At 41.8% G+C, this 20,537-nt stretch overlaps 1 protein-coding gene and 1 long non-coding RNA gene across 8 annotated transcripts in view; one reads left to right on the forward strand and one right to left on the reverse strand.

Annotated features, from left to right (window-relative positions):
• The window catches only part of TMEM170B (transmembrane protein 170B), a 31,292-nt gene extending 24,208 nt beyond the window's left edge, over nucleotides 1–7,084 (reverse strand). For all 4 annotated transcript variants that reach the window (XR_014529638.1, XR_014529639.1, XR_014529640.1 and 1 more), the window contains exons 1-2: nucleotides 6,368–7,084; nucleotides 1,757–1,927 (exon numbers count right to left, since the gene is read on the reverse strand). Coding sequence is in view for 1 of the 4 variants with exons in the window: in XM_083519763.1 (XP_083375889.1) it covers nucleotides 1,757–1,927; nucleotides 6,368–6,644 (448 nt within the window). In the remaining 3 variants the exon portion in view is untranslated. The remainder of the gene's footprint in view (nucleotides 1–1,756; nucleotides 1,928–6,367) is intronic.
• The window catches only part of LOC310714405, a 57,624-nt gene continuing 44,076 nt past the window's right edge, over nucleotides 6,990–20,537 (forward strand). Inside the window, exons 1-4 of one of the 4 annotated variants that reach the window (XR_014529711.1) lie at nucleotides 6,990–7,111; nucleotides 10,813–10,938; nucleotides 13,692–13,874; nucleotides 14,391–14,830. This is a non-coding gene — a long non-coding RNA (uncharacterized lncRNA). Of the gene's footprint in view, nucleotides 7,112–10,812; nucleotides 10,939–13,317; nucleotides 13,444–13,691; nucleotides 14,831–20,537 lie in introns of those variants that run through there. The other 3 variants (XR_014529708.1, XR_014529709.1, XR_014529710.1) reach the window with 3 other exon arrangements.

Raw genomic sequence — 20,537 nt, forward strand, 5'->3', positions numbered from 1 at the left:
CCACATTCAAATCCAAGATGTGTTTCTGCACCTAGGGTTCAGTATTTTCAGTGTTGTATAAAGTTACGCTTTGTATTTAAATATGCTGCTATCCTTTAATATTGAGACTAAATGGAAGTTTCTGTCCAAATGACACACAATTGTTTTAGCAAACCAAACAGTGTTTCTGTTTTCAACTCCCTGCACCCTTCCCAAACAGGGGAAAAAACCACACTATTATATATTTGCTTAGTATAAGGTGCAGCTCTAATATTGGGTAAATTTTATGTTTTATTTGTAAAAATGGAATGCCTTTATACTTTCTACCCTAATTATTTGTGTGCTTAAAGGTAAAGGTAAAGGTACCCCTGCCCGTACAGGCCAGTTGTGTCTGACTCTAAGGTTGTGCGCCCATCTCACTTAAGAGGCCGGGGGCCAGCGCTGTCCGGAGACACTTCCGGGTCACGTGGCCAGCGTGACGAAGCTGCTCTGACGAGCCAGCACCAGCGCAGCACATGGAAACGCCGTTTACCTTCCCGCTATAAAGCGGTACCTATTTATCTACTTGCACTTAGGGGTGCTTTCGAACTGCTAGGTGGGCAGGAGCTGGGACCAAAAGACGGGAGCTCACCCCGCCACGGGGATTCGAACCGCCGACCATACGATCGGCAAGTCCTAGGCACTGAGGTTTTACCCACAGCGCCACCCGCGTCCCCATTGTTTGCTTACCAGGGAGTAAAGTCCGGTAAACGTAAACATGCTCTGCAATTGCCATAAATATGCCAAGTTTTACAACGGTAACTAAGTTAAAAATGATGCATTTTATATTGCTTAAAAAGTAAATTAACTTTGTTTGATAATATATTCCAATTTTCTCCAACATTCCCCCCCCCCTTCAAATGTATGCCTTTTTCTCAAGGTTTCAACATTTCTGGAAATTTTAGATCTTTAATTCTGTCAAACATTAAGCACTCACATAATGTTAGACCATGGTTTGTTTAACAAACCAGGAGCCAACAATAAATTGATCTGCAGATAACGATAATAAAAATTATTTTTTTAAAAAACCACTAAAAAACACACAAATTGATCTGCAGATGACCAAACAAACCATGATTTGATTTGTGAAAGCTTTGTTGATTTCCAGAGGCTCTTGTCTCAAGCCTTTTGTAACTTAATGGGAGTCTGAGCTGGGTGGCCAATCAAATCATAGCTTGAGAAGGATTTAGGTAACACCAAGCCATAGTTAAGACAAACAAAAGATTGTAAGTGAACTTAAGCCATGCCTTAGAACAGAATTAGTTGGCAATTAACAAGCTATAGTTAACCTCCTAAGTTCAGGGTTCAAAGAATCAAACAAAACATGATTTAAATAAATCACAATTTCATAAACCACAGATTAGCATTATGTGCTAACCCGGACTTAAGTTTCCACAGCTACCTGTTAACAAGCTCCAAACAACATCTGACAGAGGAGTTAAGTGCTGCAGATTTAAAAAGCTTGTTTTAGAATATCACCCTGCCCCACCCTGGGAAGAAGAAGTGACACTACTACTAGGAGGCTGGCTCTGTGGTAGCACCCTGCTTCTCTTCCTCCTAAAGCTGAGACATATGAAAAATCATGGCTGCCAGTTTTATATGGCCCTTCCATCAGCCACTGAACAACCCCAGCAGCTGTAAGCCTCACAGAACTCCAGTGTAATGAACCAAAAATCATTTACTACAATAGCTAAAAAATAATATTCAAAAAGAAGTATTTGAACATTTTAAGACTTACTGGTTATCATAGCTCCAGTTACAGAACCCAGAAATCCAATGCTGACTGCAATGATAGAGATTAGTCTCCCTTGTCTATGCCTCTGCAGCATCACAAACATTAAAACTCCTGCAGCACCGTGGACAAAGAGAGAGGAGAAGAGAGCCCAGAGGAAAACCCAGTACCACATTTCTGGAAGAAAGCAATCAAAGAGTGGGTTAACGTTTGAGAAAAAATGATTAAATCAAAGAGAAAAAAAACCTTGCATATTTTGAGGAATTATAAAGAGATACAAAAGCATGCAGACAGAATACTTATTTAATAACTTTATTCTACTTTCTATGATGCTGTCCACTGCCCATTTCTCTGCACACTTAAGGTCCCCCTATTAACAAACTATTTTGAGCAAATATTAAACGCTCCAATTTTTTAATCTATGTTATACTTATAAACAATTTCTGACAGCTAGCCAAAACAAATTACCTTACAGGGAGCAATAAGTAAATACTAATCCCTTCTGAAATTTTACTGGTCGTTCACCTTTAAACATGTCAGCATCTCTAAAAGTAGCAAGTTGCCAAACTAAGGGCTTTTTTCCTGATGTTGCCAAGAATATTTAAGTTACGAATACATTGCTTCCAATTGTTATCAAAGTGGAAACAATATTTAAACCCTGAAGAATGAACGAATGCTACATAGCAGCTATTCAGACCAACTTGAAATTGTGAGGAAATTCCAACAATAGTTTTTATCACTGAATGTCCTAAATAACCAAATTTATCTTTCTAGGACATATTGTACACATGCTGGATAAAAATAGATTTTGTCCTTTAGTGTTAAACGCAACTAGCACTGAGAAAAAGTGTCAAAGTTGTGAAACCAGTGCATGCTCTCAAAAGGAGACAGAATTAGCTGTATAAAAGGCAGAAATCTTTCACCAAAGGAAACAATTCCTAAAACTATGTATTGCATCACACAGAGACTTAAGTTAGCCAAATGCTGCTTTAACAAAACTTACTTCAGATCACACAGATAGTTCTCAAATTTAAGTATTATATTATACTGCATGTATCAATTTCTATTCCATTATGAACTGCCCTGAGATCTGCAGATGAAGGGTGGTCTACAAATAATAATAATAATAGTTTATACTATGTCTGGTTTATTTAAAAGTAGTCTAAATATATCCCTCATATCTCTTCATTCAAATAACCTTAAAAGATAAATAATGTAAAACACACCAAACAAAAACAACATATTTGCTGAATGCTTCCTTGGCAATCAGGCAGGGAAATTTTCCGAAAATTTGGTTCCCCGCCCCCCTCTTTTAGTTGTTGAGGATACAGTTAACTAACAGATAAAATGTAAACTAGCACTAAAAATTTGCAGTTATTTCCAAGAGAGAACCATGGAGGGTTAGCTAGAAGTACTGTATATCAAAACTGTTAACAAGTGTTCACCTTTGTGAGCTGGAGCCATAGAAGCTGAAATCCTCAGGTCCCGAGACCCAGTGTGGTATAGTGGTCAGAGTTTTGGACTAGGGCCGGTGAGACCAGAATTCAAATATGCAATCAGCCATGAAACTCACTGAGTGACCTTGGGCCAGTCACTGCCTCTCAGCTAACCTACCCCATAGGGTTGTTGGGGGAATTAAATGATGAAGAGGAGAATCATGTACACCACCTTGAACTTCTTGAGAAAAATGCTGGGATACAAATGCAATAAGTAAGTAATGGTGAATCATGAGATTTAATTTAGAAATTAAATGGTACCCACTGAATCCTTTATAATCCTGACCATGTTGCAGGCTGCTGTGGCTGCAGCATGCACTGCCAGTCTTCATATGTCCAGACTAGTTGATTGGACAAGAAAATAGAAAACAATTTCTAATAGAGTATTTGCATGTTGACAGCAACAAAGAGCCTTTTGCCATCTTAAAGCTAAAAAAAAATTATAACATAAGATTTTGTGAACTATCATCCACATATCAAATGGAATGGAAAATGAGAGTCAGGATGCAAGTATGTACTAGGGCAAAGAACATGTGAAGTTCATATATACGCTAATGGAATCTAAATTGGCTATAGCCACACAAAATAGATATTAGAACTGTAGTGGAAAGCTCAGTTTGTGTGCCAAGGTAGGAAAACAGGACAATTCATCAAAATAAATTAAAATTGAAGTAAGTATGTTGTGTACCATTTATGAACAGACAATATAATGTTATTTTATTTAACAAAGTGTATACATTGCTTCCTAGATAGAAGACTTCTAAGTAGTTTAAAGAAAAAAACCCCAAAACCTTCATTAAAAAATGATAAAGGCAAAAAAGGTAACATATGTTTAAAAATATTAATCAAACCAGTAATTTTAAAATAATATACATAATAAAATTACATGTTTGGGTAGGTTTGCTGAAGCAAAAAGTTTTCAGCAGGCACCAAAAACAATAGTGAAATGCCTAATATAAATGAACAGGGAGTTCCAAAGACTATGCACTGCCTGATGTTGTGGTAAGTAGTGTACTGTACCAGTAAAAAGAATGACACATTTTGGTTGTATACACACTTTTACCTGAACACCACATCTAATCCATTGTTTTTTGATCAGGGCCACTGTATTCTGTGAAACAGTACTAGAATCAGGTACCCTATACTTATGTTTGTTAGTTTCCATAAGTGAATCTTCTTTTTACTAAGAAAAATGCTTCAGATATGATTTATTATGCTGGCAAATAAATATCTGTGTCCGACGGAGTGCTGAATAGCTAGATGCATAAAACTTATACAGCACTTTTACTAAGTGCTCAAAGAGCTTCACATAAATTAGATCAGTAATCATCCTAACTGCACTACCAGAAAGACTGGTATGATTACAGATGGGGAGCTCAATCTGAGACTGTAAGAACAGCCCTGCTGGATAAGACCATGAATCACATTACTGTGAGCATCCCAAGCAGATGCTTTCAAAAAGCCTACAAAGAGGGAATGAGGGCCACAAGCTCTTCTTCACTGGTGTGGCAGTCGGAGGCATCCTGCCTCTGAACCCTGAAGTTCCACAGTTAAATATCATTGCTCATTGTTGATGGACCTATCCTCCAGAAATCTGCCTAATCCCTTTGGCCAGTGGCCATCAACACATCTTATGGCAGTGAATTTCATGTAATTATGCACTGCATCCATCAATCTACAACTCTAAAGGGTTCCCATTCTGTACACCTTCGACCATGCCATCCACATAGCCTTTTACACTGCAGAATTTAGAAGAGAAAATTGTTTATATGGTTCGCTCTATGAATGTGCAAAGACACTAGGTAAAATCACTTAGGTTTACAGTTTTGGGATTCTAGCCAACTCTGTACAAGCTGACTTCTGCTCACACAGAATCTCCTATGCTTTCCCCACTCCTTAAATCTGGAACAGATTTTGAGGGTGCACTGGGAGCTGTAGGACAGAAGAGGAAGCCCCACCATGCAGGTTAGAGTTTGTTCTGCTTGTGTAGCAGTGAATGCAATTCTTAGCCTACAACTGTGAAACACTTCTTTTGAAGTCAGTCCCATTTAACAAAATAGGATTTACTTCTGAGTCAACAGAAAAGTCAACTACCAAGCAAGGCTTGGTAGTTACTGTGCAAGGCAGTGTTTCTTTACAAGATAAAGAGCAAATGTTCATGCTCTTATAACTTCATAATTTTAACTGAACACATTAGCAGTCTGGGTACTTGGAGGGCATGAAATAAGAGCAAAAAATGTAGCTTTTCTAGATGAAGAAGCATAGCAAGAGGAATGTCACCAAATTGACATTAAGCAATTAATGATTAAATCAGCATACATTTTAGTATGAATTAAACAATAGTTGTGAAGAAATATATATTAATATTTTTGATGACACATATATGCACTGGAATCTTAAAACAGGCTTTCACTTGCTGTGTAACAAAACAAGGTGTACACATCTTCGAAAGCTATGCTTGTCAACTAGAGTTTAAGTGTTTGTATTAAAAATAATGTATATTTTTACAAAGTCTGTTGCTTCACTAATGGGGGGGGGAGAGAAAGGAAATACATTTTTAAGTGCCCCAAAAGTTTTTAAATTGAGGCAACATTTAGTTGATCAGACAGCATAAGCCCTGTACCTGTTTGGTACGTGGTCCTGCAGGAAATACCCGGATCAGATGCCACAGATCTGAACAGCAGCATTTTTTCAAAAAGGCCCAGGGACATCCCAGCAAGGAACATAGGAAGACAGGTGCACAGTCAAGTCCCTTGGGTTATCGGAGCACCTCATAGATCTAAGTCAGAAACTGCAGCTACTCTGACCTCCAGCGTGCGTATTAAGCTCCAACCTAATGCCATCCCTTACTCTCCATTTATGATGCCACGCACGTTTTCACCTGCCCTTTTGAACCAGAAGCCACTTTTACATCCACACGTTCCCGGGTACTATTTTCTCTGCCCTGCTCGAGTGTGTGTGCACCCCCCAGCTCCCCCCCCCCCCAGCCTCTGGCGACACCTGGGATGGGAGTGCCTGGAACGTCTCCTCTCCCTCCGACACAGAACACAGGCCGCTTTTCAAACCTCGCCCGCCCCAGCCTCCGAACGCCTCCCCCGCCCGCCCTGCGCCCGGCCGTTACCGGTGAGGTGCCGGAGCGAGGTGCCGTGCGCCCACAGACTCAGCACCTGCTGGACCGACAGGTTGATCATGCTGCTGTCCCCCGCCTCCGCCTTCATCCCCGCCGCGCTGGTGGAGGAGGCGGCGGCCTGGCCGGCTCCGTCGTCGCTGGGCCGCCTCCCGGCGAGTCGCGGCTGGCTCCGCCACCAGTCTCGGAGAAGGCGAGGCCGGGCTCCCGAGGGGACGCTGCGGGCCGAAGGGGCGCGGATGGGGTGGGCTCCCCGCGGCGGGGGAGACATCGAGGACGGCAGAGGGACGAGCCAGGAGGCGGCGGCGGCCCTCGCTCTCCGCTTCTCCAGCGGCGGGACGCGCGCCGAGGCCTCCCTCAGGGCTGGCAGGTGCGGAGAGCCCCGCGGTTTGGGGCCGACGGGAGGAAAGGAGACGGAGGCAGTTGCCGGGCGGCGGCGGCGGCAGCAGCAAAGGCCATCACCGCCCCCTTCCGAAGCCGCCTTCTCATGGCCTCCTCAGCTGCGAGGGGAGCGCGAGAGGGGGAGGTACCCGCGCGAGGCGCCAACGGGCAGCAACCGCCTCTTTTCCCCCACCCTCACAGGCCGGACGGCCGGCCAACGGCTACTCGGCGCGTGCTTGAGCACGAGGCCCCACCTCCAGCCAGCCTCCTCCGCCTGACGGGACACGTGCGCGCGCGCGCGCCACCATCAGCGAAACAGCGCGCGAGAGAGAGACGGCTCCTCCTCTCCCCAACCAGGCGAGTAGGACGCACGCGTACCAGCCAATGAGGGAAACAGGGCGAACTGACGTTGGTCGGGCGGGGCTATTCGTTATATAGTCAGTTGGGGGTGGGGTTTCGGAGGGGGACAGAGACGCAACCGGTCTCAGGTTTCCTTTCAGGCGCTGTCATCTGTAAGCCGCGGTGTTACCTGTCATCACCGCTCGGAGCAGCCGCCGTTTCCCGTTTTAACATTTCGCCTGCCTGCCGTTTGACTTGCCCTGACGCGAATGTCGTCAGGCAGTCAGAGCTCGTGGGGCGGACGGTCGTCTCGCGCGCTGCGTTAACGCTAATGGTGCATTTCTTGCCCCATCCCCCCCTTCCAGTAACTGTCAGGATCTCCTCCTGCTTCCTCACAATCAGCAAATCAAGTTCTCGAATCCATCATCATGAAGCGAACCATTTCGCAGACTGTGATCCTCTTAACACAGCACTTCGTCTCCCAAAGGTTGACCAGCCAGGCAGATGCTGTGAAAATGCGATCTGTGCAATAAGGATGCTGCCTTGTTTGTCCTCAAGTATCCAGCTATCAGATTACACTGCCTGTAATCATGAAGGCTCCATGCGGCTTATCATATCTGATATGGCAAATTGATTAAAATAATTTCTATATGCCTCCTAAAGTTACCATGGCTGTGTCCAAGAACAATCTTTAATAAACATAGTACATGTGGCCCAAAGGAGCTTCAAAAGGCTCTTCCATCTCTTTGATTTTTATGTGACCCAAACTCATAGCTTTCAACTTTCAGATTTGAAAATAAGGGATCAGCAGCCTCACCTGTCCCGGGGAGCCTCGAAAATAAGGGATCAGCAGCCTCACCTGTCCTGGGGACAGTCTATGGGATATCTAACAATCCCAGATAGCAGTGGGAAGCAGCAGGAAATGGTGCTGGAATAAGGGAATTTCCCGCAAAAAAGGGAAGGTTGATATCTATGACAAAACTCTAATAACAGAAAGTAGCCTAAGGGGAAAGTTTGAATATATCCCCCTTCCATGGTTGCTTGTGTAGGGCCTACTTGGCCTTTTTAGCTAATCCAGGGATCAAGGGCAGTGTGACCCGTAAAACTGCTGAGTTTTGAACATTCTCTATTAATGAATTACGGTATAAGACCACTAAAAGCACAGTGTTTAGTATTTATAAAATTCTTATGGAAGCATATTTTGGCCATGTTTGATGCCTTAAGCTTCTATGGGAACAAAAGTTGGAACAATGATTAGAGTTCACTGTGGGATAAGTCCTCTTTCCACTCATTTTTAGTACAGTACAGTATAGAGAAATCTTGCTGAAATTAACACACAGGTGGTACTTGATGCCACTCACATTGTCTTATATAACCCATGGGTTCTTCCTGCTGTGCTGGGGGAAGCTGCCAAGTAGCAGGCACAAGTGGGGCTGCAATAGTTAAGTGTTGAATACTCAAGGAAATTGAGGCAATAGTCAAACAGCACATCTTGCAATCCCCAAATCTAGCCCCAATGAATTTTATTGATTGATTGATTGATTGATTGATTGTAAGGATCAGAGTATAAGGAAATGTTCATATGTTGATAGTGGCAAGGCCTACTATTGCAAGGTTTGGGAAATATTTACTAGGAATAGTATTCTACTAGAATAGCACTTGCTAGAATACTGTTATTGTATGGTGTGGGATACAGCTTTATTTTAAAAATGGATGTATAAACTGAGGGTTATATGAGGTCAAAACAAGTTAGATAAGTTTTGCAGTTTGATTTAATTTTGTAGACTACATCAGTAGAAAAGAACATAGGCAAGCCTTGCCACCAGCACACTAACGAAGTTGGTTGCAGTATTAAACTTATTTCATCCAATATGGTAACTCTGGTTTTGATGAGCCTTCTGATTTTGTGTCTCTTCCCATCCTTGTGAAAAAGCATTGTATTGATTGGAGTATGTTTTGTTGTGTACACCTTTAACATTGCTGATTCTAAATATTCTTGGAATTCTTCAAGATTTTTCCCGGCTAATTTTACTTTATTTTATGTTTCTGATATATCTAATTTTGCTTTAAAATGAACTATTGTTTATATTATTTTGCTTAGTTTATGTTTAAGACAAAAAAAAATATTGTGCCATATGTTAAAGCCTAATTTCTTTATTAAAATAATTAAGATAATCCATTAAAATGCTTTAAAGACCATCGGAGTATAAGCATTTATATTTGCCATATCTAAGGAACAATAAAAACTGTGACATCATATGAAACACCCAGTAAGGCCTTAGTTAATAGATAAGGTTTTATTGTCCTACAAAATAGTCTGTTGATAGACATGTGTGCTATCAATTTGTCTAGCACTTAAAAAAACAACAACCTTATTAGCTACTGGCTATCTCCACAAGTTGAAGCAAATTAATCGTTAAGCAATATTTACTTTTGCTTGCCTGGGAGTTAAGATGGGATAAAAGGTGCAAAATCATGATGAGACTGCTTCTCAATACACCTTTTCACTGATTTTCAGAGCAAATAGACATTATCAACAGAATTTTACAGGCTTACCCAGAATGTTATCTTGCCTGATTGCCAAAGCCAGAGATGCAAGGACAGAAAAATAAATCTAGCTAATATAGTTTTGCACTTAGTGCAGATTTGTGATCTGCAATAGCACAGGGCTGGTGGTGGCATTTGTAGTGTGCCATGCCCATGTGCATTGTGAATGTGTGTGTATAAACACTGTGTAATATCACAGATGAGACCAGTAGTTTGACCCATTTTTTTACAGTGCAATTGACAAGCTTGCATGTGGGTGTGTTGGTTTGCCAGGTGCTATGCAGATTCGCAGGGGCGTAGCCAGAGGGTGTGGCAGGGGGAACTGCTCCCCTAAATCAAGTAAATAGATAAGATTACTTAACTAATTGACCAATTGCAATGCAGATAACTTAGTTCTCCACCCCATAACATAAAGCCCCCCCCAATAAATCCTGGCTATGCCCATGCAGATTAGCCAGGCCAGAACAAAATCCAAGTCTTTCTCCCTGGGTTGAATGACTTATTGCTGTATCTCAGGTCATCTAGCAAATAGTTCAAATGACTCCAGCAGCTTAAAGTCTTGACAGGCTCTGGAAAAAACACAAGCAGGGATGGGGAACCTGTGGATGTCCAGATTTTGTTGGACTCCAGCTCCCATCAGCTCCTGCAGCATGGTCAATAATAGGAGTTGTAGACCAATAACATCAGGAGGGATAATGAGAGTTATATAGCAATATATGGAGAGCCACAGGTTCTGCACCATTGTTCTACAGCTGGAATGAGAAAAGAGGCAGTCACTTAAGTGTGTGGCAGGAATAATTCTTACATGGCCAGCTGCTATAGGATGTTAAAGACTATTAGACAGTGTTTGATTAATGGCTTTTGTTTTCAACAGAGGGTCAAAAGTTGAAAAATAGTGCTGCAGCACATTGATTAGGTGTCTCCTACTCTGAGCACTGTGACCCCATAACCCAATACTAAATTCTACTCCCACTGCCAAAAGGGTGACATAGTCAAAGATCCAAATCTGTTTGTGTATAGTTACTGTTATCTCACCTGTGTCCTTTACAGTGCAATATTATGTACCAGCTGGAATGCTTTCATTGCAGCTACCTATACACAGGCATATCATGGAAATATGCCACTGCCAAAGATTTGATACATAGATTTATTTATTTTTTTACCTTTTACAGAGATATGCTGAGATACGAGTCGGGCTCCGAAAATGAAATTTCACTTGACAATGAGGGTTGGAATTCTGTCTAGTTTTAAAAGTGAGTGGAAGTGCCACCAATAAGGCGATGGGAAGACAAATCCTGGTAAGTAATAAGAGGTTTAAAATTGAACTACATGCTGAGAAGAAGTATCCTGCAGACTCAGTTAGATTAAGCCATGGTTGGTGCAAAAAGATCTCAGATTGCACTAGAAGTACAGGGACAGAGAAGTATTGTTCTCTACAGTGTAACCTGGAACTTGAAACAGGAACATCTTACATTGAGAGTCAAGATGCATAATGATCTAGTTTGGAGGCAACAGTACATGAACATGCCTCCATGGGGCAGCCAGTGTGACACCTTCCGGGTGTTGCTGGGCTCCAGCACCCATCAGCCTCAGTCAGCATTGTCAATGGTCAGAGATAATTGTAGACTTGTAGACCAGTAACATCAGGAGGGCACCAGGTTGACTACCCCTATTTCATGTATTTTCACTCAGTAGTGAAAAGAAAACATCTGATCTGAAGCAAATGAATAAAGAGTTTGTCAAGGGCAGAGTTAGGCTGTTAATGATCTCTACTGAGACGCAAACTATAAACAAAGTGCTCCCAAACAAAATCAGGGAGAGAGTAAATTGCACTAATTATTCGAACTGGGAATAGATTGTTAAAATGTTTTGACTATATGAAAAATATTCTGCACCAGTCTCTTGATCACTTTAAAGATATGCTATGCAGTCACTTAAAATAAAATAAAAACATCTCTCCTGAAACAGCACATATTACAACAGCACATGCTGTAAATTTTGTATGCAGTTATCAGCAGAGAACAACATCCATCAGGTACCCATACAACTCAGGCAACCATATTCCACACAACAACTTTAATGGGAACAAATGTACAACTCAAGCTCTCATTCATTGCTCCCAAGTGCTAGAGAAGAAGAATGTGGCTCTACCACACTAGTTGTGGAGGGATGAGTGGCTAGGTAGAGGAGAGGAGAGGAGAGGAGAGGAAAGACATTCAGCATATGTTCTGTAAAACCTTTGTGTCAAACATTTATTGAGCTAGGGGAACCCATTTTGGAAAATTAATTTGGGTGGCAGAATCCTCTGTCTCTGCAGGACTATGGGAAAGAAACACCTCCAATGCATTAGCAGTGGGGAAAACTAATTCATAGTGATCTTAAGGGTGTCTGGTATCAAAGCATGGGAGGACATTTTCCTTTTCCTAAGAGGATGCTGGAGACCTTTTCCCTCTCTTCCCAAGGCTATGTAAACAGTGGGCAATCTCAGGGGAGTTATCTGCTGTCATTATATAGGGTCCATTGTCCCTTCCTTCCCTTAAAAGCAGCCTGCAAAGGAGTTTTCAGTTGGACCTGTGGGACAGTTTAGCACCCCCTGCAAGCTTTGTGGGGTGATTCACGTTGAGGAAGCAACACCAGGGAAAGAGCTAATGCCACCCTTCTGTCAGTGCCACCACTGCAAACTAAAAGGGAGGGGGTGAAGGGAGCTTCTAAGGAGATCCAATCCTGGTTCCCTCATGGGACATCTAGTTTTTGGTGCTGGTCTGCTATCATCTGCCTCATCTTCCATTGGACTTCAGAGACCCTAAGGGAGATGTGAAGGAAATAGCATTCAAAAGAAATAATTGAGGGGTAGAGATACACACTTTATTTAAAAAAATGAGTTAGTGTTTCTGTTCCTATGTGCATCCAGAAAGGTGTTTGTTGTGGGATTTCTGCCCATGCATGCAGTGTCCTCATAATGTTGCCTATCTTCGCCCTGGCCCAATTTAATCCAGATTTGCTCTTTGCATGAAAAATTGAGTAAGTTAAAATGACAACAACCCAGCTACTAAAAACCCATTTGTGATACCTGAATGACCCATTTGCTGTATTAAACCCCAGTTTGGAAGTAACAGGTGACAGTATTTACAAATATACTAGCAGTACCTAATGGAAGCACCTAGGCATTCCTACAGCAGACACCATAGCCACCAGACTTGCATTGAATTCCCAAGGAGAGCTACTGCTCCACAGAGATGTTTCAGCCAACCCACTGCTCTCTCCTAATTCAAAACTGCATGACTCTCAGAACCACACATTTAACTGACACTGAAAGTCAAGCCAAGTTGTTGGTCACACAGTAAATCACATATTGGATACATAACTGTTTTGCTGGCTACAATTACATTACAATCTTTCTGGCATCAGGTTACAAAATGTTTATTTACCCAGTGATTATGTGACCTCTGTTCAACTTCAGTTTTGTTTTGGTCTTTTGCTGCCTCTCAATCTTATTTTTGTTTAAAGGATATTATGTTGTTTTCTTAATAAAAATATTTTTAAAAATTAAATATATATATATATGTACAAATTAGAAAACATACATATTCACAACAACAAAAATACAAAAGAAAAAGAAAATACATCTAACTAAGGAAAAAAATTAGAGAATATTTTGTCTCTTTTCATATTTACAGTTATTTATACCTCTATAAATTGCTATTCACAATAAAGCAGTGGAATGAAAGATAAGATATCAGAAAAAAGAAAAAAGAAAAAATAAAGAAGTAAAAGAAAAAGATCATAGGTGAAAATTTTTAAAAGTAGGTAAGTACTCACAATACATAGCCATTTCCCATCTATATTTATATTCAATTGTATAGTTTCATCTTGTCCTTATCTACCTTAAATAAAGTGTTTTTCTTATATTTTTATGACTGGACACTGCACTGGAATCCATTAGATGAGAGGTAGTCTAGAATTGTTTTAAGCAAATAAAATTAAATTGCTTAATCCATTTGAAACCTGTGACAACTACTATTAAGATGAGCAAGGTTTATTGTTGAGCAAGGTTTCTAGGCAACCGTGACACATCCTCCATTGTGACACTGCTAGATGATTTACCAGAGGCCTTTGGTAGGAGTAGGCCTTTGAGGGGGGGGGGGAGAGAGAGAGAGAGAGAAGGAGAAAGTGTGTTACAGAGCAAGTTGGGGAGTTAACTCATTAAGGAGTTATTGCATGAGAGTGTTATTATGTAAGTTACAGAGTCATAGTATTAAGAGTGTTGCAGTGTTAAAGAGGGAAAGTGATACAGAAAAATATCTTTTGAAATTTAGGTAGGATTTCTTAGTGGTTTCTGTACTCTGGTTCTATAACTATCCATGAAAACTCAGAATCAGATGAGACCATCCTTTTCCTGTCATGGCTGGATTATTTTCAAAACATTTTCCTTGTGACCAGTTTAAATGCTTCAGGTAAATTGGCTTGCCTTGCCTTTTCTTTAGTGGACATACTCGGAACAAGGGCATGTCCATGTTTTGGAGGGGCTTTTGACAAGAGGTCCTCAGTGTGTCTAACTCCTTGCTGCATTCTCCACAAGCTGCAAATGACAGGTAATTCATTAAAAAGCTTGAAGCGTTAGGTGCATGAACACACTGCAACCCTTCTCCCTGCTCTGTCCTAAGTTGCCAAAGCTTTGGAACCTCATAAAAAGCAGCATGTCAAGGACGAGTCCTCCAAACTTAGGAGGATTTCTTTCTTCCAAATAAAGAGCTTTGCAAAGATGGAGAAGAAAATCAATTTCTGGCATTGCTGCTGAAAGTCCATCTCTTGGCCCGTATGTTTGAGCCCAAACTCTGTGTCGGTTTTGAGTGACCCAATGCAGCAGGAATGGAAAGAACTGGCTCAGATTCCTCAGGTAAGGAAGTTAATTATGCTGATGGAGATTTGTTGTAAGGGCAACAAGAATCTGCCTAATTGGGCAAGGAGGAGGCATATCTCTGATTCAAGAAGAGTTCAGAATACTTTCACTTGGCTTGCCATGGAAAGAGGCAGAGAACACTTTCCTCGCTGCCTTTGAGGTGAAAGCATGGCACTTAGTTAATGTGGTGCAGGGGTCTCTAATATGAACAATTAGTACATTAAGCACTAAACAAATTGAGGTTACAATGCTATAAGCAAATCACTGCTAGTGTACCCAATGACATGCTTCTTCAGCAGTAAGTGAGACTTCTGAGTATATAAGTGCAGGATGGGTCTTTGGTTGCATGGTTTTAAGAGCAGTGATAAACTGTGCCATTAGATGGCAGTGTTTTACATTCTATAGTAGTTGCATCTATGCTGAGCTTTTTTATTTTAGAGACCCATAGCTTTCTTGACTTAAAATAGCATTCTTCTTCTGGTATTCATTATATGGAAAATCTCAGCTTTAAAGTCTTTTTCCATCTTTATAGAAAGTACAGGCAAAGATTTGTTCCAAGGGTTTGGGTCTATTTCCCCACCTTTATGATCGTGTTAATCACTTTAAAATTAATATAGTAAACCTCAGTTCCATGCAAGTACATTATGAAACCTGTTGGCTTTAGCAAGAATGGGGGTCATGGGACTGAGCTAATAAAGTAGGGAGGAAACCCTTGCTTCATACTAATCTGCTTTGGTAGAGTAGAGAATAAAGGAATGGAGAAAGAGATGGGAACAAAGCATATTCAAACATTTTGGCAATAAATTCTATTGCAATTCCCTGCTGCCATGGAGTTCCTGTTCTCTATAACTTGAATGGTGAAGTGAGTGCTCCTTCAAAGGGAGCAAATGACCAAAACATCCAAATGTATGTGTAAGTTGTGGGAAGATGCTCCTTTCATGCATGCTGTGGGGATTCCAGCTTGCATATGTTGAACCCCCTCCCCTGCCAGTAGATTGTTTTACATGGACAGAATTAAACACCATATGAACATCACTGGTACACTATTCGAGTGTTGTTGCTGTGCTATAGAGAAAGTCAGAAGTGAGGAGAGGTTCAGCCACAGTTATGTCCTTTTAAGACCCATCTGGATATCTCAGTTGGTTAGAGCGTGGTGCTGATAACACCAAGGTTGCAGGTTTGAACCCTGTATGGGACATCTGCATATTCCTGCAGTGCTGGAGATGATCCTCAGGGTCTCTTCCAACTCTACAATTCTCCGATTCTATGATCAATGGAAAGGTAAGAATGTGCTTAAGAGTGCAGTCCGAAACACACTTATTAAGGAATAATCTCCACTGGACACAAAATATCTCTCTATCTCTATCCAGGGTCAGGTAAAAAAATGGGTCAGGTAAAGCACATCAATTAAACTTATAAATACAACAGCCAGTTGGGACAATTTCTGTAAATTTACAGTGGCCATATCCAGTCAGTTTACAAGGCCCAAAGCCAGAGTCCTAATCAGCACTCTGAATTGTGCCTGGAAACAGACTGGTAGTCAATGAAGCTGTTGTAACATGGGAGTCGCATGCTTCCTATAATAAGCCCTGGGCAATTGTCCGGCTGTAGCATTCTGAACTGACTGAATTTTCTGAGTACCCTTCAAAGACAGCCTCATTTAAAGGACCTTACAAGTGCTTTAAAATCCAAGCAAGTTATAACTAAGGCATATGTCACTCTGGCCAGCATAAAAGAAAGTTCACCACCTCTTTGTGTCAAATTTGGTCCTGTCCAGTATCCATCAATGACAATAGTGCCATCAGGAGCTTTAGGATGATAAATGGGATGAATATCACACCTCTCCACCCCCCACCCCACATGATCGCTAATCATGCAATTAATTCAACTTAAAGTTAAGACCTTAATGTGTTGGCATCCTGAGAGAGCAAGCAAAGCATCAATGATGGTAATACAGTGGTACCTCAGGTTACATACGCTTCAGGTTACAGACTCCGCTAACCCAGAAATAGTGCTTCAGGTTAAGAACTTTGCTTCAGAATGAGAACAGAAATCGGGCTTTAAATTAGTTAGCCCTTTGGCCCATTCAGCAGATTTTTTAAACTAGTCTTTTCCCTGATTGTTTCTAGCCTGAGAGCAATAAGTTAATCAGTGTTTGGCTATTTCCCCCTGCTATTTCCCTTCCCTAGTTCCCTTAATCCCAGAAATATTAAGTTTAATTCTATCATTGTTGTCACTTCATCTTCCCCCTTTTTTTGCCAAATGCCCACAATCTCTGTTATTTATGCTTGGATTTTAATTTACTGATAGGACAAAAACCTTTTAGAGCTGTACTTAACATTTTTTATTGATTGCAGGCTACTATATGGTTTTAATTTGCATTCCAGGCATTTTTAAAAACAGCTTTAACATGCTCTTGAATTCCTGTCATTCCGTTTTGTTTCTTTTCTACTTGAAGGTGCGATCTAATCTTTTCTGCCTTTGTCCTCCCCAACTAAATGATTGAAGGGGGCACTGTGGAGATGTCTAATTTGGAAGCCCTAGTTAAAGGGCTTGTTTATGTTGTTGATTTAAACCATTGACAAGAAAGCCCCAGGACCAAATTCTGCCAGCAGCTGAAGAGGAAATTGCTGATTTCCCCAAGTACCTCTAATGAAGGAGAAGCCAATATAGTTATCTGGTTCTTTTCATTGTCCACACCCCTCTACAAAAGCACAGAATTTTAAACAAGTTCCCTATTACATCCCCACTGGAGGTCAAAAAAGCATGACTAGCAAGGTTATTTTGTTATGCAACAAAGCTACATTTACAAAATAATTTAGGGTTCAATTTTAAACTTGTGAGCCATAGATTAAGAGGCTGTCAGATTTGGTGGAAGCCCTGCTATGCTGACAGTGGCCGATCTCATATGCATATGTGGCTTCCACATATGCATGAAGGAAGCCTTCAAGCTGGGCATGAGCACATCAGCACCCTGCTCACCACTCCGCCAGATACACCAGAGGAATGACTAACATACGGTAGAGATGTGGGTGAGACATGGGTGGCATAGAGGAAGGGCATATTTATACCATATCCTAGCAATCATCCAGGACATCCTGGGCAGCTTCCACTGGGCTCTGCTTGCTTAGGCATGGGAGATGATGTCTCCACCTAGGAGCAAATACATCTGAAGGCTTAAAAAACCTGACAGGGCCTCCCCTTCTAGTGGCTCTGTCTCCTAGAAAGAGCTGTATGCTGTCCCGGTCTGGTTCATGGGTAATCAAAGTCCTGGCTGGGGATGTCGGGACCGGGGACAAGATGGCGGGGTGGGAGCAGGAACGGGACGCCAGGAGCCAGGAAGTCAAGGGTCCGAGGATCAAGAAGCAAGGAGTCATGAAGTCAGGGGGTCCGAGGATCAAGAAGCAAGGAATCATGAAGTCAGGGGTCTGAGGATCAAGAAGCAAGGAGTCATGAAGTCAGGGGGTCCGAGGATCAAGAAGCAAGGAATCATGAAGTCAGGGGTCCGAGGATCAAGAAGCAAGAAGCAAGGAGTCAAGGAACCAAACGCAACAAGGCAGGGAACGAGTTGCTGTGGCAAAGAGCCGAAGGGAAATGCTGACCTTATATCCTTCCCAGCTCTTGCTGTGAGTTACCAAATGGCCTCACCTGTGCAGCCACGCCTTGCCTCTTCAGAACAAACTTAGGAAGGCCCCAGTCCTGCAAAGTCCTACTGGTCACAGGGCCTGGCTCCTGCACGCGCTCCTCACATATGCTGCCTTTAAAGTCACATGTTCTTGCATGGTTATGGAGCAGGGGAAGCTTTTGGGGAGTCATTCTCAGATCTGACGGTGATGAGAAAGCCACACCATCAGGCTAGGCACTGCGGTGTCAGAGAGTGGCAGTAACTAGTTCAGAATCTGGGTCCACTTCAGGCAAACATTGGGGCCCTATCACTAGGGATGTGACAAAAATGTATTCATGGAAGTCTAATACAAGAATCCTTGAACAGAAGAGAACCAGACAGTCATTTTTTCAGTGAATATATATAGCCAGATTATTTTCCTCCCAGCCTTTTATTGCCTGGTCTTCAGACCCACAGACAGGACCACAGACTTTCTGAATAGATTACAAAGGGGAAATGTCTCAGCACTTGCCTTGGTCAGACAGAAGCCTGGAGCAGGGAATGATGTAAACGATTGGTCTCTCCAATCGTGAGGTGTGTATACATTCTATTCAGTTCACCTCATAACTAAAAAAAGAAGCTGACAGATCTGGAACACAAAGAGAAGGAAACAGCCCAGATGTTCTCATTATGGTTACTATTTAGGAGCAAACCATGATATAATGAAGTTCATACCAGCCAAGATTTTGCAAATAAAAATAGGACCAGGCTTGGAAGAAGCATCCCAGTTTTCATAACAAATATCACCCCCCTCCACATTATTAAAGACTCTTCAGTGCCTGATGTACAGTGTATAGACAACTCTGAGCCCTTAAGAAACAGAATACCTTTGCGTTCTGCCCCTTTCTCCTTGCATTTCCCTCTGCTTGGTGCTTTAATATCCTTGTGTCTATAGGTCCATATATAAGCCTTAAGAAGAGCCCTGCTGGATTAAGTCAAGGGCCCATCTAGACTAGCATTCTGTTCTCACAGGGGCCAACCAGATGTCCATGGACGCCCACAAGCAGTACCTGAGTGTACTCTTCCCATGTGTGATTCCCAGCGGCTGATATTCAGAGATAAGACAAGATCAGAGGCAGATTTAGGGCAGTGCGACTGGTTCTTCAGCACTGGGTGCCAAGCCTAGGGGGCATTGCAGGGCATCACAACTATGAACTGAGCATAACAGAAGGCAAAAGGCATGGGGGCGCTAAATTTTGACCTCACACAGAGCACAGTTGAAAATTGAAAGACCAAATGGTCAAGTCCACCCTTGACAAGATGCATCCTACTATCCACTGAGGCATTTGACTTTTTCAGACCAGGAATTTACCAGGGATAGGGACAAAACCTAGGCTCTCCTACAGATGACCTATTTATTGAATATTCATCCTGATTTACTTGCACGAAGCTTACACAAAGCTTCCGTTACATTGGTTTTGATTTGTTTGCAGGGCTATTATGCAACAATTCATCCTGATTTGTTTGCGTCTTGCTAGTAGTTCTTTGTTCATTCCACAGTTCTTGGTGCATTTCCCCATCACTTTCCTAACTGAAAGAAGTGGATTTGTTGTGCTAGGGCAAGAGAGCCACTTAATCCACCATAATTGTGGAAACTTAAACTTCCAGTATGTACCTGAATCCTTCCCAGAAAATACTGAAGTCTGCAGGTGCCATAGGAACAACCCCTGTGAGGAAGCTAGGGACAGTTTGAACTTATGGAAGCAGTATGCATGTAGAAATTTTCTTAAATTATTATTACAGTGGTACCTCAGGTTAAGTACTTAATTCGTTCCGGAGGTCCATTCTTAACCTGAAACTGTTCTTAACCTGAAGCACCACTTTAGCTAATGGGGCCTCCTGCTGCCGCCGCGCTGCCAGAGCACGATTTCTGTTCTCATCCTGAAGCAAAGTTCTTAACCTGAAGCACTATTTCTGTTCTCATCCTGAAGCAAAGTTCTTAACCTGAAGCACTATTTCTGGCTTAGTAGAGTGTGTAACCTGAAGCATATGTAACCTGAAGCGTATGTAACCCGAGGTTCCACTGTATTATATTTCTCACATATATATTACTTTGCCTCCAAATGGAGTTTGGGGAGGTGGGTGTGAGCAAACCATTTATTCAGTAAACTGAATAAAAAGGAAAATAATATTTTACAAGCTTTGTACTTATTGCATGATACATTTCTGTGCAGTGTTTGTTGCTGTTAAGCTTGCAAAAACTGTGAAACACTGCAGTGCTTCATTCTTAGGGTTGTATCCAACAAACTGGATACTGGAATTTGTATCCAACAAACTGCTACTGGAAGGAACTTTTTTATTTTGTATCCAACAAAGTTATACACAGAGTAGAC

This window comes from Podarcis liolepis, assembly GCF_965112155.1.
Source record: "Podarcis liolepis genome assembly, chromosome: 8".
NCBI lineage: Eukaryota > Metazoa > Chordata > Lepidosauria > Squamata > Lacertidae > Podarcis > Podarcis liolepis.